Source organism: Pteronotus mesoamericanus, unplaced genomic scaffold (assembly GCF_021234165.1).
Source record: "Pteronotus mesoamericanus isolate MK-2021 breed Mesoamerican mustached bat unplaced genomic scaffold, CSHL_Meso_final scaffold_85, whole genome shotgun sequence".
NCBI classification, from domain to species: Eukaryota; Metazoa; Chordata; class Mammalia; order Chiroptera; family Mormoopidae; genus Pteronotus; species Pteronotus mesoamericanus.
In genome coordinates this window covers 78,619,766-78,639,155 of record NW_026555329.1, presented here as the reverse complement: position 1 = coordinate 78,639,155, position 19,390 = coordinate 78,619,766, and the positions used below count along the sequence as shown (strand labels likewise).

Below are 19,390 nucleotides of genomic sequence, written 5' to 3'. Positions count from 1 at the left end.
ATATTTCTGAGGAGGAATGTTTAAATGTAACACAAAATTTGATTGCTCAGTTTTGAATGCGACAACCACACAGTGCAGATGCTCACTCAACAGCGTCTACCACTCCCACTGACTAGTACAGTGGTGTTGTCATTGTTCACACATGCACATTCCAGGGCACTCTCCTTGGCTGCCAGGCTACATCGATGTAGCACAAACATTCTCATATATTAACAATGGCTGGATTTTTTCTGGACAGAGATTAAATACACACATGTTTAATATATGTGTATATGTGTAAACATGTATGTGAGTGTAGACTTACATATTCTCACACATATACACCACTAGCAATTTATATAGTATTAGCATTTTCAAAACCGTCTTGGTTAAAGTACAAAATAACTTTCCAATATTTGCTACATACAGTAAAAAATATCCACAAAGTGTAGATGTGTGTCTCTGTGTATGTTTATGATTCAGGACCAAAAAAAGTTCACAAACTCTAAAAAAATTTAAATCTATAAAGAGCCACAAGGTTTAAGTCAGCTTGCAAATAGTTACTAAGTAGCTGCTAAGGGGTAAGTGCAAAGGATTTACAAACACAAATGATGCTAACAATTTGAGAGAGAAGACCAACAGGTAGGCAAATAATTATAAGACAAAGTAACTTTACAAAAACGCAAGTTGTGTTGGGAGCCTGATGAAGCACTCCTAATGGGCTTTGACCAGATATTGGGGTTGTGGGCAAAGGGGGAGGGATTCCCTGGAGAACGAAGAATTTCAGTGGGGAATGACATTTGATTTGCAGGTGTGTGATGATATACTTTAGGTGCAGCTGGGCAGGCCAGCGATGAGAAAGCATCAGTGGACACGGTGTCGAGTGTGGTAAAGCAGAGAAGGTAAGGCGAGGAGAGATTTGGCACTCTTTCTAAGAGTAACTGAAGGAGTTTGAATTGAATCATGAGGGTAACAGGGAGCTCTTGAAGGTGTGTGAACAGGCTATTTGAAAGTGGGGCCCTCTTGAAGAATTTACAGCAGGGACAGGCACTGTGAGTTGCCTCCTAGTGCATACTTCCCCCTTCTTTAGTGACAGAACCTTAATTATTAGTGAAGCACATTTATCACACGCATGCCCAGGTAAAAGCTCCATAACCCAGCCATCTTTGCTGATGGATGTGGTCAGGCAACCAAGGCCCAGTGAATGGTGTGTAAATGGAAGTACTGAATACAGCCATTTTCAGAGAGAGAAGTCACGTGTCCTTTTCCCCTTCTCTACCTTCCACTTGGAATGTGGATGTGATGGCTGGAGCTCTAGAAACCTCATTGGATCCTGACGATGTCGTCAAACCCTCAAAATGCTAGAGTAGATGGCTGGGAGAAGCATGGAAATCTTTTACAAAAAGGGGAATAAACTTTCCTCTTCTCTAAACCACTCTTACTTATTTTTTTTATTATGGGCAGCTCATCCCCACCTGAAGTCGGTGATTTTGTCTTAGTCATATACTTGAAACCTCGAGAGTGCAAAATCCAGGGTGGCCAGACCTGGCTCCCAGAGATTTTGACTTAATTACTCTGAGGCAGGGCCTGATGATCAGTAATTCTGAACACTTCCTAGATGATTCTAATGTATGTGGAGCCAGACACTGCTCACCACAGTAACATAGTTGCAGGATGCAGGAAGCTCTGTGGGAAGCTGTTGCAATGCTGCTCAGACTGCAGATTGAGAACAGAGAGAAAAGCGTCTGACAGAGGGGCAGGTGCCTGTGACAGGAAAGGTGGCTGGTGTGCTAGGGAAAGTGTGATGATGAGTTTCAGGTGCGACAATCTGACCCGTGAGTGGGACAAAGAGCAAACACCCAACGTGCCGCTCCACGTATGGCCTCCCCCGCGGCCCATAATTAGAGCGCGCTTCCAAGCCGCCTCGCCAGCCCTCGCTTTTTCTTCTGACCCTTTTTTTATAATTGATTGTTAGGAAGAGTGCAATTTGACCCCAGAAAATACAACAGGTCCCCCTCTTTTCACAGCATGTCGGGGGAGAGGAAGGCGCATGGGAAATGAGCTGCACTTTCCGTAAAGCTCTCTTGGGTCTCAGTTCTGTTTTGCTCAACGTCACTAAATACTCTCTCCTGTCCAAGCCCGTTTAGCATTCTGCTGGTAGCCTGTGCCTCTTTCGGGAACTGGCCGCATGCGCTGAGCATTTGGCAGGCTCACACCTGATTAATCCCTCTCTCTTTCCTGTCATCAATATTAGTTAGGGGCACTGGTCAAACCATATTGACACTCTGCTGACACTGTCTCTGGTGCCCAATTACCTTTCTGTCATGACACAATCCATGAGCTGACAGGAGAATTCTGTGCTGGGCCAAGTGAGCTGGCACCAACATATCCCTGAGACACATCATCATATATCACTTTTATGCGTCTTCTGAAACTAGGAAAGACATCTCTCTGTTGCCAGCGCCAGCGGGCCCTTTAAGGCGCGGGCTGCTCTGTGCCCTGCGTTATCGATCGAGCGCCTCTATGGGAGCCTCGCTCCTGTCTCCCGCTTCCTGTCCTGAGCTGAATTCCTATTGACAGCAGAAGCCTTGCCTTTGCTCATAGCCTTGACCCACATACTGAAAAGTCGTTACCCTTCTAAGTGAGCTTAGCTGCTAGACTTTTGAGAAATATCCTTTTGAGAATACTTTTGAGAAAAGTTTCAATGCAACTTTATGGTAGAACAAGTCTGGCCAGCAAACTTCAGTAGAGCAAGTATAAGGGATAGAACACCTGGGGCTGCGGAGCCTTCCTGAAATCTGCCCTGGCACAGTCTGACACTCACACACATGCGCAGGGGCTGCACAGGACTGAAATGAAACCTTTCCTTTTTCCTTTTTCTTTCTTTCTTTCTTTCTTTCTTTCTTTCTTTCTTTCTTTCTTTCTTTCTTTCTTTCTTTCTTTCTTTCTTTTAAAGTTTAACTTGATGAGAAGAGCCTTCATTAGATCAAAAAGGCATCTCCATTTGTGTATCTGAAAAGGGAGCATGCCACTAGCTACCCACTTTAATATTTCATTCACACTCGCACACACACGTTCATCTGAGTGTCGACCGCGGGCCGGGTCTGTCTGGCGACCAGGAGGGCACGCCTCCCAGCTGACGCCAGTGCCCTCTTCACCTCATGCTGCTATACCGCGCGCGGCACGGTGCGCGGGAACACCGAGGCGTTCACCCTGAGTCAACCGCGGGGGGCACAGGGGCGGTCATCCTAGGCAGGGTCCCAGAGGCATTAAAAGCACAAACATGAGCTTCGGAGTATGCAGATCAATGAGGGAAAACCATTGTTTTGCACGTGAGTGTATGGCCAACGGCAGGGTGTTCTCAGATGCACTGTGAGACCGGCCTCTTGCAGGCTCCTGAGAAACGCATGCCGGTGCCGGGGCCAGCAGGAGCAAGAATGGGGTGCTTTTCTGTTTATCTGCTTTTTAGAGAGCAGCGGAATATCGCGGCGTTAGGTAATCGGGTGCCTGTGGGAGCCCTGGCTCTTTTATGTTAGTTTTCCAATCTACTTAAAATTTTAAAATTGAACAGATTCTGTATCATCATGGCAGAAAACTGATAGGACAAATAAGACATACAATGGGTTGAAGACAGTCTCCCATAAAACCCCTCATTCACCGTGCTAACTGCTATTAGTCATTTATTTGGTGTGGTTTCCAGAAATTAACTTTGCATGTGTAGAGGTTATGAACCTCTATGCATTTTTTCCCCAAATCCGACTCTGTCGAAGGCCCTGCGCTGCCGCCCGCCCTTGCCTCCACCTTGGCCGTCCCGCCGCGCGAGCGCCTGTGCCCGCTTCCCTCCCTGCACCGCCTACTGGCAGTGTGACTATCTCTCACTCTGGTAACAGACATTCCTACATGGTTTGGGGGGTTCTGACTGCTACAAGAAATGGAAAATAAAGTCTTGGTACTTACATTTGTTTGTATTCACTTAAGAGAGGAAGTGCCATACAGCAAAGGGTTTGGTCAAAGGATTTATGCATTAAAGTTGGGATAGAAACTTAAAAACTGCCCTTAAAGAGGTGACTTCCTTGACTTCTCCCCTCCGGTTACAAAATAACGCTGGACTGACGTTGTCACTGTACACACTGGGTCATACTGCTGTCGTGCAGGAAGTGTGACTAAAGACTGAATCCAGGCTTGGGAAAACATACCCCAAACCCAAGTACTCAGGGCAGGCTACGGTGATGGCCTGGTCTTGGCCACAGTGGTTGGAACAGCTCTTTCTGTCTTAAGCTGAGAGTTTTCTCTCTAAGATGGAATCCATCTGTACAATGTCAAACAGCCTGAGAAACGAATGTCCCCCCTCAGGGCGTGGACACAGGGCTTGGGACAGAGATGAAGGGCGACCTCTTCTTCGGGGCTCGGGGGTGGTTCCAGCGTGGTCCCAAATGTTCAGGGATGCCTGTGTCTCCGTGAGTGGCTGCTTTGGGCAGCAGATGTCAGGCTCTGTCGGTGCCGGATTTCCGTGAGCCCCTAGCCTTCGGCCCAGTCTCGCCGAACCACGCAGCGGGGTTTCCACGGTGCTGGGCATGACTGGGGAGCGCTTTCCCCTCCACAGGCACCAGCGATAGCCAAGGCTGAGGCAGCATAACCAACAGAACGGGAATCTCACAAGAAAGGGTGTTGGCAGCAGGGGTGACGCCTGGCATCCCGGCCGGAAGGTCAGAGGGGAAGGACCCTTGACAGCCTCTGAGGCTGCGTGCGTCCAGGACACCACGAGGTCCCTGTGGGTGTGTGTGGCTATGTGCAGCGTGAGGTGGGCTCCCTGGACACAGGGAGCGCAATTACAAGAGGTGTCACTCGTGAAACACAGACGTGCCTTCCCACTTAAGGGCCTCCTCTCGTTTAAGCTTCCTATCCACCACATAATGTCGGTATTAATATTATTTCAATTTCATCCAAAGGCTTTTGTAACTCGTTCAAGGTCTCCGAGCTGGCAACCTACACAGCTAGGATTCCAAATCAGGTTACATTTAGAAAATAATTTGAACCTATTTACAATACACTTACTTTTAACATACAATGAAAACAAGAGATTTCAAAAAATCAGAAATACCAAAGAGTAAAGGTATGTATTAAAAATAAAATTGTATACTTGTGTTCAAGGAAGCATTATTCACAGTCACTAAAATGTGGAGGCAACCCAGTGTCTATTGATGGAAGAATAAACCAACAAGTGTGGATACACACAAGTGGACCATCATCCCGTCTTAAAGAGGAGGGAGATTCTGACGCAGGCTGCGGCCCAGAAGGCCCTTGCCGGCGTCATGCTAAGTGAAGTGAGCCAGTCACAGAAGGACACGTATTGTGTGAATCCATTTCTACGAGGAACTAAGCAGTCAAATTCAGAGAGACAAAAAGAGTGGTGGGCACCAGGGGCTGGGGGAGGGGCAGCGGGGAGTCACTGATCGGGGCAGAGCTTCAGTTCTGCAAGATGACAAAGGGTGCTGGGGACGGGCGGTCACAGTGCGAATGTACCGGAGGCCGCTGAGCTGTACACCCGAAAACGCTAGGGTAGGAAATTTTCATGTTTATTGGATCACAATAAAAAGTTGAAAAATATGAAATTATACTGTATGTAGTGCCTATGTTAAAAATTTTACAGAGCTTATGTTTGCTGTGTAATATCCAAGCATAGTGTGGAGTTCGCCTGCCCTGGGTTTGAATCTTGGCTCTACCCCATGTACCCTGTGTGACCTCGGGAGAGGAACTTAACCTCTCTGGGCTTAATGTCCCCCTCTGTACAATGAGGACAAACAGTACCTTCATCGAAGGTCAATGTGATGTTTAAAATGACATGACTTATTTAGGCACTTGGAATATAATTTAGGCCTGGCAGGTAACTAACACTCAGAAGGTGTTCATTATTATTACTTGAATAGTAGGATGAAAGAGAATACACATATGAGTATTTCACTTTGAGTAAAAGTGTACATGTTTCATGGGAAAAAATGTTACTAAGAAGGTTAGAGGAAATGGTTGATAAACAATGAAAAAATACACAGTGATTACTTTTCAAAATATTTTTAGCAGCTAGTTGCTGGCGGGCAGTCTGACCCAATCAGGTGTAAGCTTCTGGTTGGAACCACCGCGGAGGCCTGGCTGCCCGCACGCCTTGGTCAGGGATTATTTCTGGCCCAAGAAGAAAGGCCCTACAGATAGGCCAGTCCCACTCAGGGTCGAAGGAACAGGGCACATGGGGATAGTCCTTGACTGGCCTTCCTCCTATCGAGCTGAGAGCCGCTTACTAATTGGGACACAGAGACTGGGCTAACGGGTTTTTGCCTCACTAATTTCCCGCCACGTATGAGCTCATCTCGGCCAGGACACAACCATCAGGAATTCTGCAACAACAGGAGGGCACTCAGGCTGAGCAACGCGTGCTTTCACTGCCCATTCCACTCTGGAATTGCTAATTTCAGATGTGATGCTACAGCTCATTGAGTCGGGCGACGAGAGGCCAGGAATTACCCAGTGGTGGGCACTTAGCTGAGGCCAAGGCTGGTTTAATTAGGATCCTGGCCCTGCGGGTGGGAATGTTTGCTACATCTGTGAGCATAAATGTTAAATTAAATCCAATCTCAGAAGTCACTGCGCAAAAGTTCTCATGGCATCGGTGCTCAGGCAATTGCTGAGAGGGCATCGTCCTCACCGGCCACTGCCGCTTTGCTGTGAGGCCCAGTCACACTCTGAGCTACCACCTCATCTATCTGAGCTCTATTTCTGTGCATTTTACTCTAGCAAATAAGAATAAATGTTTAATCTAAGTTTTAGAGTTCTTTAAAACAGAACATAAAACATGTGGTCTATTCTTTAAGGTTTATAAATTTAAAACTTACATTTAGATAGTTAAAATATAAAATTCATAAATTGCTAAAATGAAAAAACCAAATAAATAATCCTCCTCAATCATGGTATTATAGAAAACCACTGGACTAGGAGTTTGGAAACCTGCGCCTTAGTTTTCTCTTTGCTTCTCATTTTTTGGACAGTAATATAATTTTTGAAGAGTAATTTAAATTTTCCTGGGCCCCAATATACGAGTCTGTAATTTAAGAAAATTTTAATGATTTTGGCTTGAGTTCATTCCATATTAAGAAGTAAAAATAATCTTTACTCCTGTAATTCTAAACATTCATTTATGACAGCACTTTTCCAAATCTTCACATGACTTGGGCAGCGCTACCTGTCTGTATTTTGCTGATACGAAAACTCAGGGAGGTCCAGTGTCCTGCCTTAGGCCACCTACAGGGGAAACGGCATGGGAGAAGTCTGTACCCATTTTGGTCTCAGCCCATGTGAACCCCATGACTCACTGCGATTAAGGTGAGATCACTGGAAGAGGCAACTCTCTCCGCTGGACACAGCATCTAACAGCACGAGATCCCCCGGGACCTTTATTTTAACATTTGTGCCACCACGATGTGGTCTCAGCTGCAGAGGCTGCACGGGATCCCTGTACTGGATTTTCCTCTTCCTGACTCAGCTCTCTTCTCCGTGGGACAGAAAGACTTGGAAGCATAACTGTGGGAGCACATGCCCGGGGAGGTCTGGACAATGGACCAGCTGGGAAGTGCTCCCTGCTTCTGGTCAGGGAGGCTGCAACCAACGTCAGCTTCCCACAGGGGCCTGGCTTCCTCCCTGATCCAGGACCTCTGGACGACGCTGCCGACAGCTCCCCGGTCCCCAGCCGGCTTGGTGCCCAGGACTGACTTCCCCCAGACAAAGCTGCTCTCCTTGCCCTGTGGGAAGCAGCAGAAGCAAGGGATCCCTTGGAATATACACCCTTGAGGTATTCAGCTCCCTTTTCTTGGTGATCCTGGTTTGTAAGGTTCTCCAATAAAGAACAGTCCCCGCTGCTGCTATGTGGTGTGATTGGACCCGAGGCCTGCTGTGTAGCAGGTGGTGAACAAGAAGGGACCTACTTTCCACAGTCTGTTTTCATTTTTTAAAAATCCTCCCCTGAAGATATGTTTTCATTGCTTTTAGAGAGAGATGAAGGGAGAGAGGGAGAAACACTGACGGGTTGCCCTCTGGTATGCACCCTTATCAGGAATGGAATCTGCAACCTGGCCATGTGCCCTGACCAGGAACCGAACCTGTGACCCTTTGGTCTATGGGATGATGCTCCATACCAACTGAGCCACACTGGCCAGGGCTGTTTTCGTTTCTTAAGATTCATTTGGAGTCATTAAAAATTGCAAGGAGAAATATATAATCAGGAATTGCAAACAGCTATGTATCCCCTACTGCACAATTCACAGTATGTTTTCATATTCTATATTCTATGTAATTCTTCCCCAAACCTGGCAAATCAAGATTGATTTTTATTATACAGACAATAAATCTTAAGTTTCATGTTGGTTAAAAGCTTCCCCCAACAACAGCAAACCTGGGCCTGCACATACGGTCTCCCAGCTCCAAGTCTTGCTTCTGACACTTTTGGGAACACACCCCTAGAACAGCTATTCATTCCAAAATACAGAAAGCATCCACAGAGCGGGTCCTCCGCCAGGTGCTGGTGAATTCGAAGACTGATAAGACATCACTGAAAGCTTTCTTTCTTGAGCCAAATGGGGAAGATCATTATAACAGCTATTTATTATAAACATATTCACATACTTTTCAGTTTGCTCAAATACAATGTCTCCATTATGAGGCATGAGAGAAACGTCACAGAAGCGAAGGGGAGAGGGCAAGGTAACTGCAGCTCAGCCAGAAGGAAACAAGGCACCAGCAGGGCCCATGTCCTGGAGTCACTGTGAAAAGCTGTGATCCAATTAGATCTGGCCAGAGGGGCATGTGCGGGACTGAGGCTGCCTCTCATCTGTGATCTGAGTTCAGGTGGGTTCCTGGAAATGTTTTCAGATGCAAACACATTGCTCGGAAATCTGTATTTCCTGTTGGTAACCCTACTAATGGTGTCCCTCTGGGGTTAGACATGATGTGACGCTGGCGCCTCACACTTAGTATCTTCAAAGTCAAACTCATCATCTGCCCCGCCCCAGGTTTGTTTCTCAGCGGACCTGTGGCCCTGCCGGCACGCCACTTCCAGGTGCCCGATGGGCAGCCTACCCAGTCTCCTCTCTTTCTTCTTCAACAGTCGTAACTACTGAGTCCTGTAGGTGCCATTTCCAAAATATCTCACATATATTTCCTCTTCTTTTTTAAAAACATTTTATTTATTTATTTTTAGAGGGGAATTGAGGGAGAAAGAGATGGAGAGAAACACTGATGTGAGAGAGAAACAGCGATCAGTTGCCTTTTGTACGTGTCCCGACTGGGGACCGAACCTGCAACCCACGCATGTGCCCTGACCAGAATGGAACTGGTGACCTTTTGCTTTGTGGGACAATGCCCAACCTTCTAAGCCACACTGGTCACGGCTGTATTTTTCTCTTCCCCATGATCTTTCCTCTCAAGGGCTATCACGACATCCTCTTTCTCCCCACCTCTTCCATCAAGACTGCCCCACAGGCGCATTGTAATAAACACGGTTCCTACCATACTAAAAAGAATGGACGCTCCCATGTTCTACCTCCTCCACGCTTAGTCCTCCTGTGGTTCTGCTTTCTTCTCCACATCACATTCCTGAGCTACTGCACGGACGGTCCCCCAAGTGATCATGCTTATCCATGCCTCTCCTCTAGGACCAGCTTGCAAGGAAGATTGTGGCTGGCAAGCCCTTCCCCTTCAAGAAGCATCCCTCCCTGTACGGACACTCCTCGCTCCTCCCTCCGCTCCCTCAGCTGGGCTTCAATTTCCCCCACTGGTTTTGTTGTTACCCTGTAGTGTTACCCTGCAGGGGTAACTGCAGTGTTTGCATCAGAGACTTACACTATGTTGTCCATTTGTGAGCATGCTGAGGACAAAGAGCGCCCCCTGTTGCTCATGGTATCCCCAGTACTTAGCATGGTGCCTGACCAAAATGGATTTCACTTGACTGTATGCACTAGATCTTCCTTTTCCTGACTCTCTCAACCCTCCTCTGCGGTAGGACAGAAAGAACTAAACACCGTGGGGTGCCCCGACTGTGAACCGTCCGGGACGGAGCTCACACTTGCAGTGAGGGAGGCTGTACCCCATGTCAGCTTCCTGAAGTGGCCATGAGTCACTGCTGAACAGATGAATGAACCTGCGAGAGTCCTGGAACTTGCTTAAGGACGCACAACTGTAAAAACTGCCAACAGAACAGACACTGGGACAGAGGTTCTCGCTATCGTCGTTGACTCTTTCCTCCCACCCCTCGCTGACTCCTGGGCACACAGACTTCAGTCTATGTTTGTTGAGTAAATGACTGAACGATTGAGTGATGAAATGAATGAAAAAGTTAACGTCATTCAATTGTCCTTTTGATTCCATTTTCTTGATTTCCAGTCTTGGTATGAGTGTGTGCACTAATACCTTTCAAATACAATTAAAAATTGAGTATCGTGACTTTCTCTTTACAAGAAACCGCAATGAAAGAATGATGACAGCTATTCACAAACACACAGAAATTGTAAGCCGCTGCCAATATATAGCCTCAGTAACTAATTTACTAAAAACATTTTAAGAAGCATGTAAAACAGGCAACTGCAGTAAACTGTGGTTGGTCACGCGAAGAAACAAAGGGCTGTGCTCTGTGCTGATGCCCGGGGGCAGGAAGGCAGCAGAGACCCTCCTCAACCCCCTGTTGCCCCCACATCTCTGAATCTTAAGAAGCAGGTGCAGGGTGTGTGCTCCTGGGGAGAACCACACTTAGGTTTGTGTTTTTTCCACCTAAACTTCCAGGGCCTCGTTTTCACAGGGAAGGACAGCTGATTTTATCTTTATCTATTTCGGACACAAACCCCGCCATTCACTGTGAAGCAGGACAAAAGCCAGCAGAGGAATGAAAGAAACCCAAAATAGGTCCTTCTCGAAGTGATTTCTATCAGAGTGAGACACAGCTGAGGCACGAAAGGCAGCAGAGCAGCAAGCACCGCTGCAGGAGACAAGCGCGAAGACGGTTCCCCATGCCCTCCCACGCCCCTTCTTTTTGTGTCCAGCCACCGAACACAAACGCTGCAGGAGGCGACGCCCGCGCCCTCGGAGACTGCTCCCTGCAAATGCTCCCACTCGCCTGCACGTGGGCTCCTGGCTGCTGGTGTCCCCTCCATTGTCCCAAAGCACATGTATAATGCAAACCACTGCCTCCTACAGGGCTCCCTATTGTCTTCTCTGGATAATATGCCGATACATCACTCGCGGTCTACCTACTTCTAAATGCACACCCTTGTGCCCTGACCTCTTTCTGCTTTTAGGTTTTCCAAAACGCTCTTGACTTTTGTCGACTGGGTGAGTTCCAAACCTTCCCAACCTATGGCCGTATTATTTCGGCACTTTTCAAGTTTTCCCTCCCACCAGCGACCGAGCAGCACAGGGGCCGTGCGGCGCCGGCACTCACCACTGCTTGTAGTCCGCGTCGCAGTTACAGTAGTACTTGGGGTCTGTGCAGTTGCGCTCGATGCCGCAGGCGCACTTCTGAATTCCAGGCCCGGAGCCTCCCCAGTAGTAGTGCTTCTCGTTGGCTTTGCCAACCCACCAGGTGTACGGGCTTCCATCTACAAGAGAGGGGAAAGGTGTGTTGAGATCGGGCTAGGAGTGAGTCGTGGGAATGTCCTGCTCCCCCAGCAGCGGCGCTGCCCTCTGACAGACTGGACGGCACTTACCCCTCTCAAAAGTACAAGTATTTCCATGATAGGAATATTTAACTAAAAATAGTAGAGGGAATTGTCAGCTCAAATGTTCCCAGCAGGATATGCACCTCTTTCCTTGGTAGAATCCTTACAGCCAAGCTTCTGCAGTTGAGATTGTGTAAATGGGCAGCCCGGATGGGATACGTCCACAGGGAAGGCGTGCTGGAGCACAGTGCTTCTGCAATGCAGCGCTAACCCCGTGGCTAGTCATGCCTTTCTGTGAAATCATACTCACGGAGGCTACAGAATACTAGAGCGACATGTGGACTCTCACTGTGTCTTAGGGTGACCGGGTGGGAAGGTGAGACGTTGAGGGAAGGCCAAAGAAAGGATGATGAGCCTGGAACACAAAACTGGGAGCGGCTACAGGAGGCTGGATCTCGGGAGCATGTTCCTAGCCCTAGGCTCTCTGGGATGCAGGCTCTTGAAGACTTCAAGTCTTCCCTAGGAACAGTTTTGGTGAAAGTTGGGCAATTTAAAGTGTTGGAACTGTCCTGGGACTGAGGTTCAGGCTTGCTCACGCTCTGAAACTGGGAAGGAGTTATTCAGATGTTCTCCTACTTCAGAAAAACATCTAGATTTTCTGGCTGTATTGAATTAATTTGGAAAAGTTGCTACTTGTCCTTTGCCATGACCATACATGACACCTGGGTTTTTAAAAAATACATACTTGACTCCATCTGATAAGCAGTAGAGAGGGAGACCTCGGTGCCCTGTGGTGAAGGGAGGAAGAAGCCGGCGCTCCAAAAGGAGGGTCCGCCGAGCCTCTCTGCTGCCTTCCTGGGCCTCATCCCAGCACACAGGAGGGCTGCGTTTGCTTTCTACCTGCAAGATATTTTGCTTCTCCCTTCTCTTTCCATTAGAGTAAAGCATCCAACTCCTGATGCTTCCCATTTTGCAAACACAATCAATAGAAAACTCTTGTTTTCTTTTGATGCAGTTAAGAGTTTAGAAAAAACAAATAAGGCTTAAAACAATCCCTTTTATGGAAACTATAAAATCTGAGCCAGATCATTTGGCCTCTGAGCTGCATGAGGCCTCTGCTGGGTCCATCACTGGCCATGTCACAGGCGGAGGGCAGAGGTGGACAGTGTGGAGCCAACCTTGCAAAGGCCCCTCGCGTCTTCCAGACACCCCACCTGAGAATGGAGACTCATGACCTAGACTGGCTATCTCATCATCTACTGCTCTGCATCTTTTCAAGCTGACCTAACACCAATTCTTTTCCTCAAAGGCATTTTGGTTATTATCATTATTTTTGGAAACTAGAGGGCACTAATGCACCTGGTGGAGGTCAGGAAAGAAGCAGACACCTGGAGAACTGGAGGTATGGATGGTCTGGTAGGAAGCGCCCTTGCTCTGTCTGTAGCTCAAATAATCAATGAGAGCATATATCGCACAACCTCAGCTCACTTGCGATTATTTCTTCCAGTGGCTAAAACAATGCAATGATGCTACAGTTTCATGAGAGAGTGTGATGGTAAACTGTACGAACCAAAAGACTGCCTCAGCATGCTTTATACAAATCAAGAGTGGTCTCAGTAAAAGCAGCATGACAATTATCAGCCTCTCCTTCACAGAAGCCCAGGAGAGGAAGTGTCGCTATCTTGGATGGTGGGCGCCCCAGTTGGAGCCCTAGGCTCGCTGGGATGCAGGCTCTGAGCTAGGCTCACAGAGCAGACCCTCAGCTCCTGTCGGGAGGGGACCTTACTAGAAACCAGAACAGGATCCAAAGGGAGATGCAGTGACACCTCTTTATTCACTGCAAGGAGGTGACACATGAGTGACCAGGTAAGAGTAGCCCAATTTCCTATTTCTTCCCCCACCTTCCACCTCTTTCTTAAATCCCAATACTTCAGTCTTATGTAGCTAATGGTCTCAGTTAGGGTGATGCAAAATCAATGCTGTTTTGTTTTTCTTCCTGGGAAAAGAAGTTCAGTGCAATACAAAACGTGTTGCTGAGCTATTTCCACATATGCCATGAGCAGAAGAAGGCCAATAAGAAAAAAATAAATCCAAGGAAAGAGAAAATTGTATCCTTTGTTATTAGCTCCAGCTAATTTGGCTAAATTAAATAACTACCATTAAAGTAAATTATCCCTGGCCAGGCAGCTCAGTTAGAACGTTGCCCCAATACACCAACGTTCTGGGTTTGATACCTGGTCAGGGCACATTCAAGAATCAACCAATGACTGTATAACCTAGTGGAAAAACAGATTGATCTCTCTCTCTCTACCTCAAATCAATAAATAAGTTAAATTAAATTAAAAAATAAACAAATGATTAATTTGGTGTATATTTGGTATTCAGCAAGAAGAGAATGACTCAATTTGCTTTGAGCATAGAACTGCCTTTTTCCTGTGCTATGCTAATGAAGTTCTGCTTTTGCTTTACGAATCATTATTTACCTGTTAATTGGCTTTGGGGGAAAGCAGTTCAAGGCGATAAAAACGAAAAGATTTTCTTTTTAAAGACAAGAATAAGAAGTGGTTAGAAAACAAATAATTTAATTATCTAGTGCCAAGAGTTCAAGAACTCCTCTATCCTCAGAACATGAGGATTTCTGTTAACTTTATTAAGTAGGTGTAATCGCTGGCACAAGATTACACAACGATGAACCATATTGCAAGTTAACCAGAAGTGGAATGATCAAAGGCAGGCATGCTGTATTGAAAGAGCCAAACATGGAGTGAATTAAATATAATCACTACGCTGTTTATACTCACTTATGATCAGGCTTTACTATGGTGATGGGCTTATTATGGTTTGGATGATTAACTTGGCAAAGGGATAAAGAAAAGAGGCTACTTGTAGCCCAAGACTCAGAGAAACCAATGGATCACTGTTATTTTTGCAAGAACAACAAGCTGTTTCAGAAACACAAGGGCAATGCAGTGGGACCTCTTGTGGCAAGTGTGGTACCTACCTGAGGTTTGCAAAATGTGTTCTTTGGATCTTCTGGGCTACACGAAGTAACTTAATAGTTTTCTTAAATAAATAGTATCCTGGTACTCTCAACGATGAGACCCAGGATGATCACTGGGACATTTAATTAGTTCTATTCCATCCACTTCTAGAGGCTATTATAAACAATACCATGAGGGTTTACAGCCTCCAAAAGGAAAACTTAAAAGCATCATGTTAGTTTAAGAAAACCTAGTTTTATTATACCTACTACTATCTAGTTATCTACAAATTCCGTTAAAGACCTCACAGGGGGCTTTTTAGCAGAGGAAATATAACAGGTACCAAAGCCGCAGAAACCTGCCTTTCAACGTTCTGCTTAGCACCCCCTGGTGGCAGCTTCCTTACAGCCCTCCCCAGGCACCTGCTTCTGGTAGCCTCTGGCTGTCTGAAGCCCTTACAGGGCAGGATCTTTGCTCTAAAAAAGTAACTGTGCTCTGAAACGTGTCCCACTTCCTCCTCCCTTCCATTTTTTCCATGGCACCGCTGAATCATTTTTTCTCCACTTCATTAGTTTCAGCCAACCACTGTGATCTGATTACAATACTCCATACCCAGATAGGACTGGTGATAACATGCTTCCTAATAAATACCTTTAATTGGTGTAATTCTAGAGTGTATATGCCAAACAATCCGGGACCTGTGAGAGCCTTCCTTCCAATGCAAAGGACTCCTAGGAGGAGGGGGAGGTAAGACCTTGTCAGAAGCTCCAGGCTGCCTTAGAGGAGAGGAGACCTGCAGGTACTACAGCTGCGACAGAGAGCCAGGCCTCCAGATGCTCTGCCGGCTGCAGTTAGGAAGATCTAGCAGGACAGAACCCCCTTCCTGCAGCAGGAGACATGGCCAGTCCCATGGTCCTCAGAGCAAACGCTGACAGCTGCTCGCTCCCAGGCATTGGGAAGGGGCACAGGCCACAAGTCCTAGAGTTCTCTGGCCTAAACCGAGGCAGCTTCTTTTCCAAGTGTGGAGTTTGTACGCAATGACCTCCAAGAACTGGACTGTGGCAGCCATGGTTGGTCTCTGGGTCCTCACAGAAAGATGAGGGCTCGGACGTGAAGTGACTGTTCCCATGTTTCCCCTCTGGTGGGGATCAGTCAGTGTCCCGAAGTGTTTCCAACTCATCGAAGGCAAGAGTCATCCCAGGCTCCCTTCTGGCCCACAGAATAAGGTCTATAGAACAAGAATCTCAGAGGAAGGTCTTGACATTTGGTAATCCTGGAAGTCCTTATCACCAGACAGGTCTGCCATACACAGACCTGGAGAAGTGAGTGTGGGTCTAGTTCAGAGAACACAGAGGACCCTCTGGGGTGCAGTCCAGGACCTTGTATTCCAGGTGAGGGCTGATGAGGCGGTAATGTAACAGTAACACCTCCATTTAAAATGCCAGTGTTTTTCCCCAGAATAATCTAGTCATTCTAATTTTTTTTTTTTTTTTTGGCAAATTTGTAACCGTGATCCTGAGTCCAAATGCTTGTAGTTTACTATTTATGTCAAAAACTTTGAAAATTAAAAGTCGTGTATATTGGCATTTTCACAGATACAAAAGACTATTTCTCAAACTTCTTGTAAATTCTGTGAAATCAGCTTATTCAACTGGATAATAATATTCTCTTTTGTTTCCCAACCATCTAATTCTATGTTGTTCTATGTTAATATAAAGACCAAACAGAATGAATCCCAAAAAGTCTTGTGGAGTTCTTATTATAGATAGTGATGCAAAGTTGGGGAAACTCATCACTCTGAAGTTATAATGTAAACATCCAACGTGGTAGTTAAAGATGAACATTTTCTCTCTCTGTGATGAATGTCACTAAACTCACTTGATTAGGGCTGAGTGGAAATGAATGTAGTTCATTAGCCTCATGTTGCATCTTTTGGAATTACGCTGGATTTTACTATATTTCATTAATTTGAATAGGGTCCAAATTTAGAAATGGAGAACTGAAGTTCAGATCAAAATGGACCTGAACTGAAATGTTAATTAATTAAAAATTAATTTCACTGCATAATATTTAAATTTATTTTATTGAATTGAATTTAATAGATTTCAATCAAGGACTGATTCCACGGAGCACAATTTGATTGAGTTGAATCAAATCACTTTGAATCGTATTCAAATGAATTAGAATGTATTAATCTGAATGGAACTGAAGTGACAGATCAGATGGGCGCTCATAACTCTGAGCAGTATTACAGAGCGCAGAACAGGCCAACTCACTCTAAGTTAACTGGGCCTCAATTTTTACAGAGATCATGGTCCCCTCAGAAACTCTGTCAATCCTTTGAACCACGGCCCCAGGAGCAAATGCGGTTAATAATAATCAGAGTGACTGGCTGGAACCACATGCTGTTTGTGTAATGTAATAATGAACTTCTGTAGTCTTTTTCACTGGAAAGGCCCTAGCCAATTATTTTAAATATTTCTCGCGCTCTTTATAGAATAAATGAAGAGGGAATTAACTGGATCTTAGGAACAGTGATGGGTGTGAATACTGGCAGCTCCCTTTATTTTTATTCATTAAAAAAAACTGTATGCATTTGAGAAAACACGCCTTCCCCCAGCTTACCATTTACACTGTCTCGAATATCCCATGCTTTGACTTTTTTTTGGTTGGTAACATAGATGTACCTCGACTTGTTTTATATCTAAAAGGTGGCTGTATCTTTTCAAATGAGTAGCAAAATACTATTTGCACCTGAAATGACATGCTGCATAGTCAATAAGCACCTTCTCTGTGCCAGAGAGATAATTTGGGGACTAGGAATGAGTCCTGTTCTTGTCGGCTCTGAGTTAGGGGACTGACGTTTATGTTTAGTAGTTTACAGCCATGAAAGCTTTATGCCTTCACATCTGACAGGACAGACACACAGTAAGATGGGAAGGATACACACCGGATGCCACCGAAGCGATGCAGGCAGCGGGTCCCCACCCCCAGCAACCACCACACTGATGGTGCTGTCACTTTTTAAAAACATTTCATCTTTTTATTAAGGGGGTTCTTTCCCAGTGATCGCCTGCTAAGGTTTTTTAAAACATGAATTGATATTTAATTTTATTAAATGCTTTGTCTTCACTTAATGAAATGATAATCTTTTCCCCCTTTTAGCTGTTAGTGTGAATTGCATTTATAGCTTTTTAAAAATGGTTTACTCGTAAAAGATAAACTCTGTTGTAAAAAGTCATTATTTATATGCATTTTTGGATTCACTTTGCTCTTTTGTTCAGCATTTTGCTACTGTGTCCATGAATGATGCTGGCCAGACATCCTCTACTTTGCTTTGGTATCAAGTTAATACTGGCCTGAAAGAATGGTTTGAGAACTGTATAAGGCTGGAGTAATTTGTAAACTATATGAGGCTAATATAGTATCTTTAATTGTTATAAAACCATATTTATTTAGACAAGTCTGTACTGCATATCTGTTATATCCATTTATGTTATCTTTTTCTATGAATTTGTCCATTACATGTAAACACTTACATATATAGATAAGAATTTGTATTTATGTCTCCTTTTTCATTTCTACTAGTATCCTTTTTTTTCTCTTTTTTTCTAACTAGTCAGAAGTTTATTGATTTTATTAGTTTTTTTCCCCCAAAGAATCAGCTTCGTTAATCGTTTCCTATATTTGTGTAATTCATTAATTCCTGCCTTTACATTTATTTTATCTGTTTACTTTTGTTCGGTATATTCTAGAGTCCTATGTCGAAGATTTCTTTTTTTAAAATTTTATTTATTTATTCTTAGAGAGAAGGGAAGGGAGGAGAAAGAGAGGGAAACATCCGTGTGAGAGAGAAGCATCAACTGGCCGCCCCTGGTGTGCGCCCTGACCAGGGACCAAACCTGCAGCCCTGGTGTATGCCCTGACAGGGAATCAAACTGGGACCTTCACTTTGTTGGGACCACGTCCAACTAGCTGAGCCACGCCGGTCAGGGAAGTTTGTCTAAGTTCTTAATGTTGATGCTTAGCTTAATTTTTAAACTTTCTAATTTTTTAATAGGTGAATTTAAGACTATAAATTCTATCAAAATACTACTTCTAGGAATACCTCTCATGTTTTGAACTGTGTGGTTGTCATTTTCATTTGGTAATATGTATCATCTACCTTTGATTATTAATTCTTATATTTCAGAAATTATTTAGAAGTATCTTTTAAATTTTTCAATTGTATGTTAAAGCTGTCTTTTTTAAAAGCATCTTTTTAATGGATTTAAAAAACTTAATACATCATGGTCAGAGAACAATCTATATTGATACCAATAATCTAAAATTTGTTGAGTTTTGTTCTAAAGAGTCTAATTTGTGATCAATATTTTAAAAATGTTTTATGTGTACTTGAAAAAATTGTTTTCAAGTACACATAAATTAAACATAAAATAAATTAAACATAAAATAAATTCTTTAATTGTTCTACATGTATTCATTAACTCACACTTGTCTCTTATGCAATTTTATCCTATTTGTGTTGCCCAATAGGTAGTAAATACCTAAATGCAGCTCCTTAAATTAAAATCGATTAAAATGAAATAAATGTCAAATTCAGTTCATCAGTCCCCAGCCATGTTAGTGGCCACTATACTGAACAGCTTACACTGTCATCACCTGAAGCTGTTCTTTTTGAAAATATCATTGTAATGTCTCTAGGTTTCCATTGTCAAGAAGTCAACTCTCAGTTTAATA

At 44.7% G+C, this 19,390-nt stretch overlaps 1 protein-coding gene across 1 annotated transcript in view; it reads right to left on the bottom strand.

Annotated features, from left to right (window-relative positions):
- The window catches only part of CNTNAP2 (contactin associated protein 2), a 1,059,914-nt gene that overhangs the window by 322,534 nt on the left and 717,990 nt on the right, over positions 1-19,390 (bottom strand). The window contains exon 14 of the mRNA XM_054564239.1: positions 11,453-11,609. Coding sequence (XP_054420214.1) covers positions 11,453-11,609 — 157 coding nt within the window. The remainder of the gene's footprint in view (positions 1-11,452; positions 11,610-19,390) is intronic.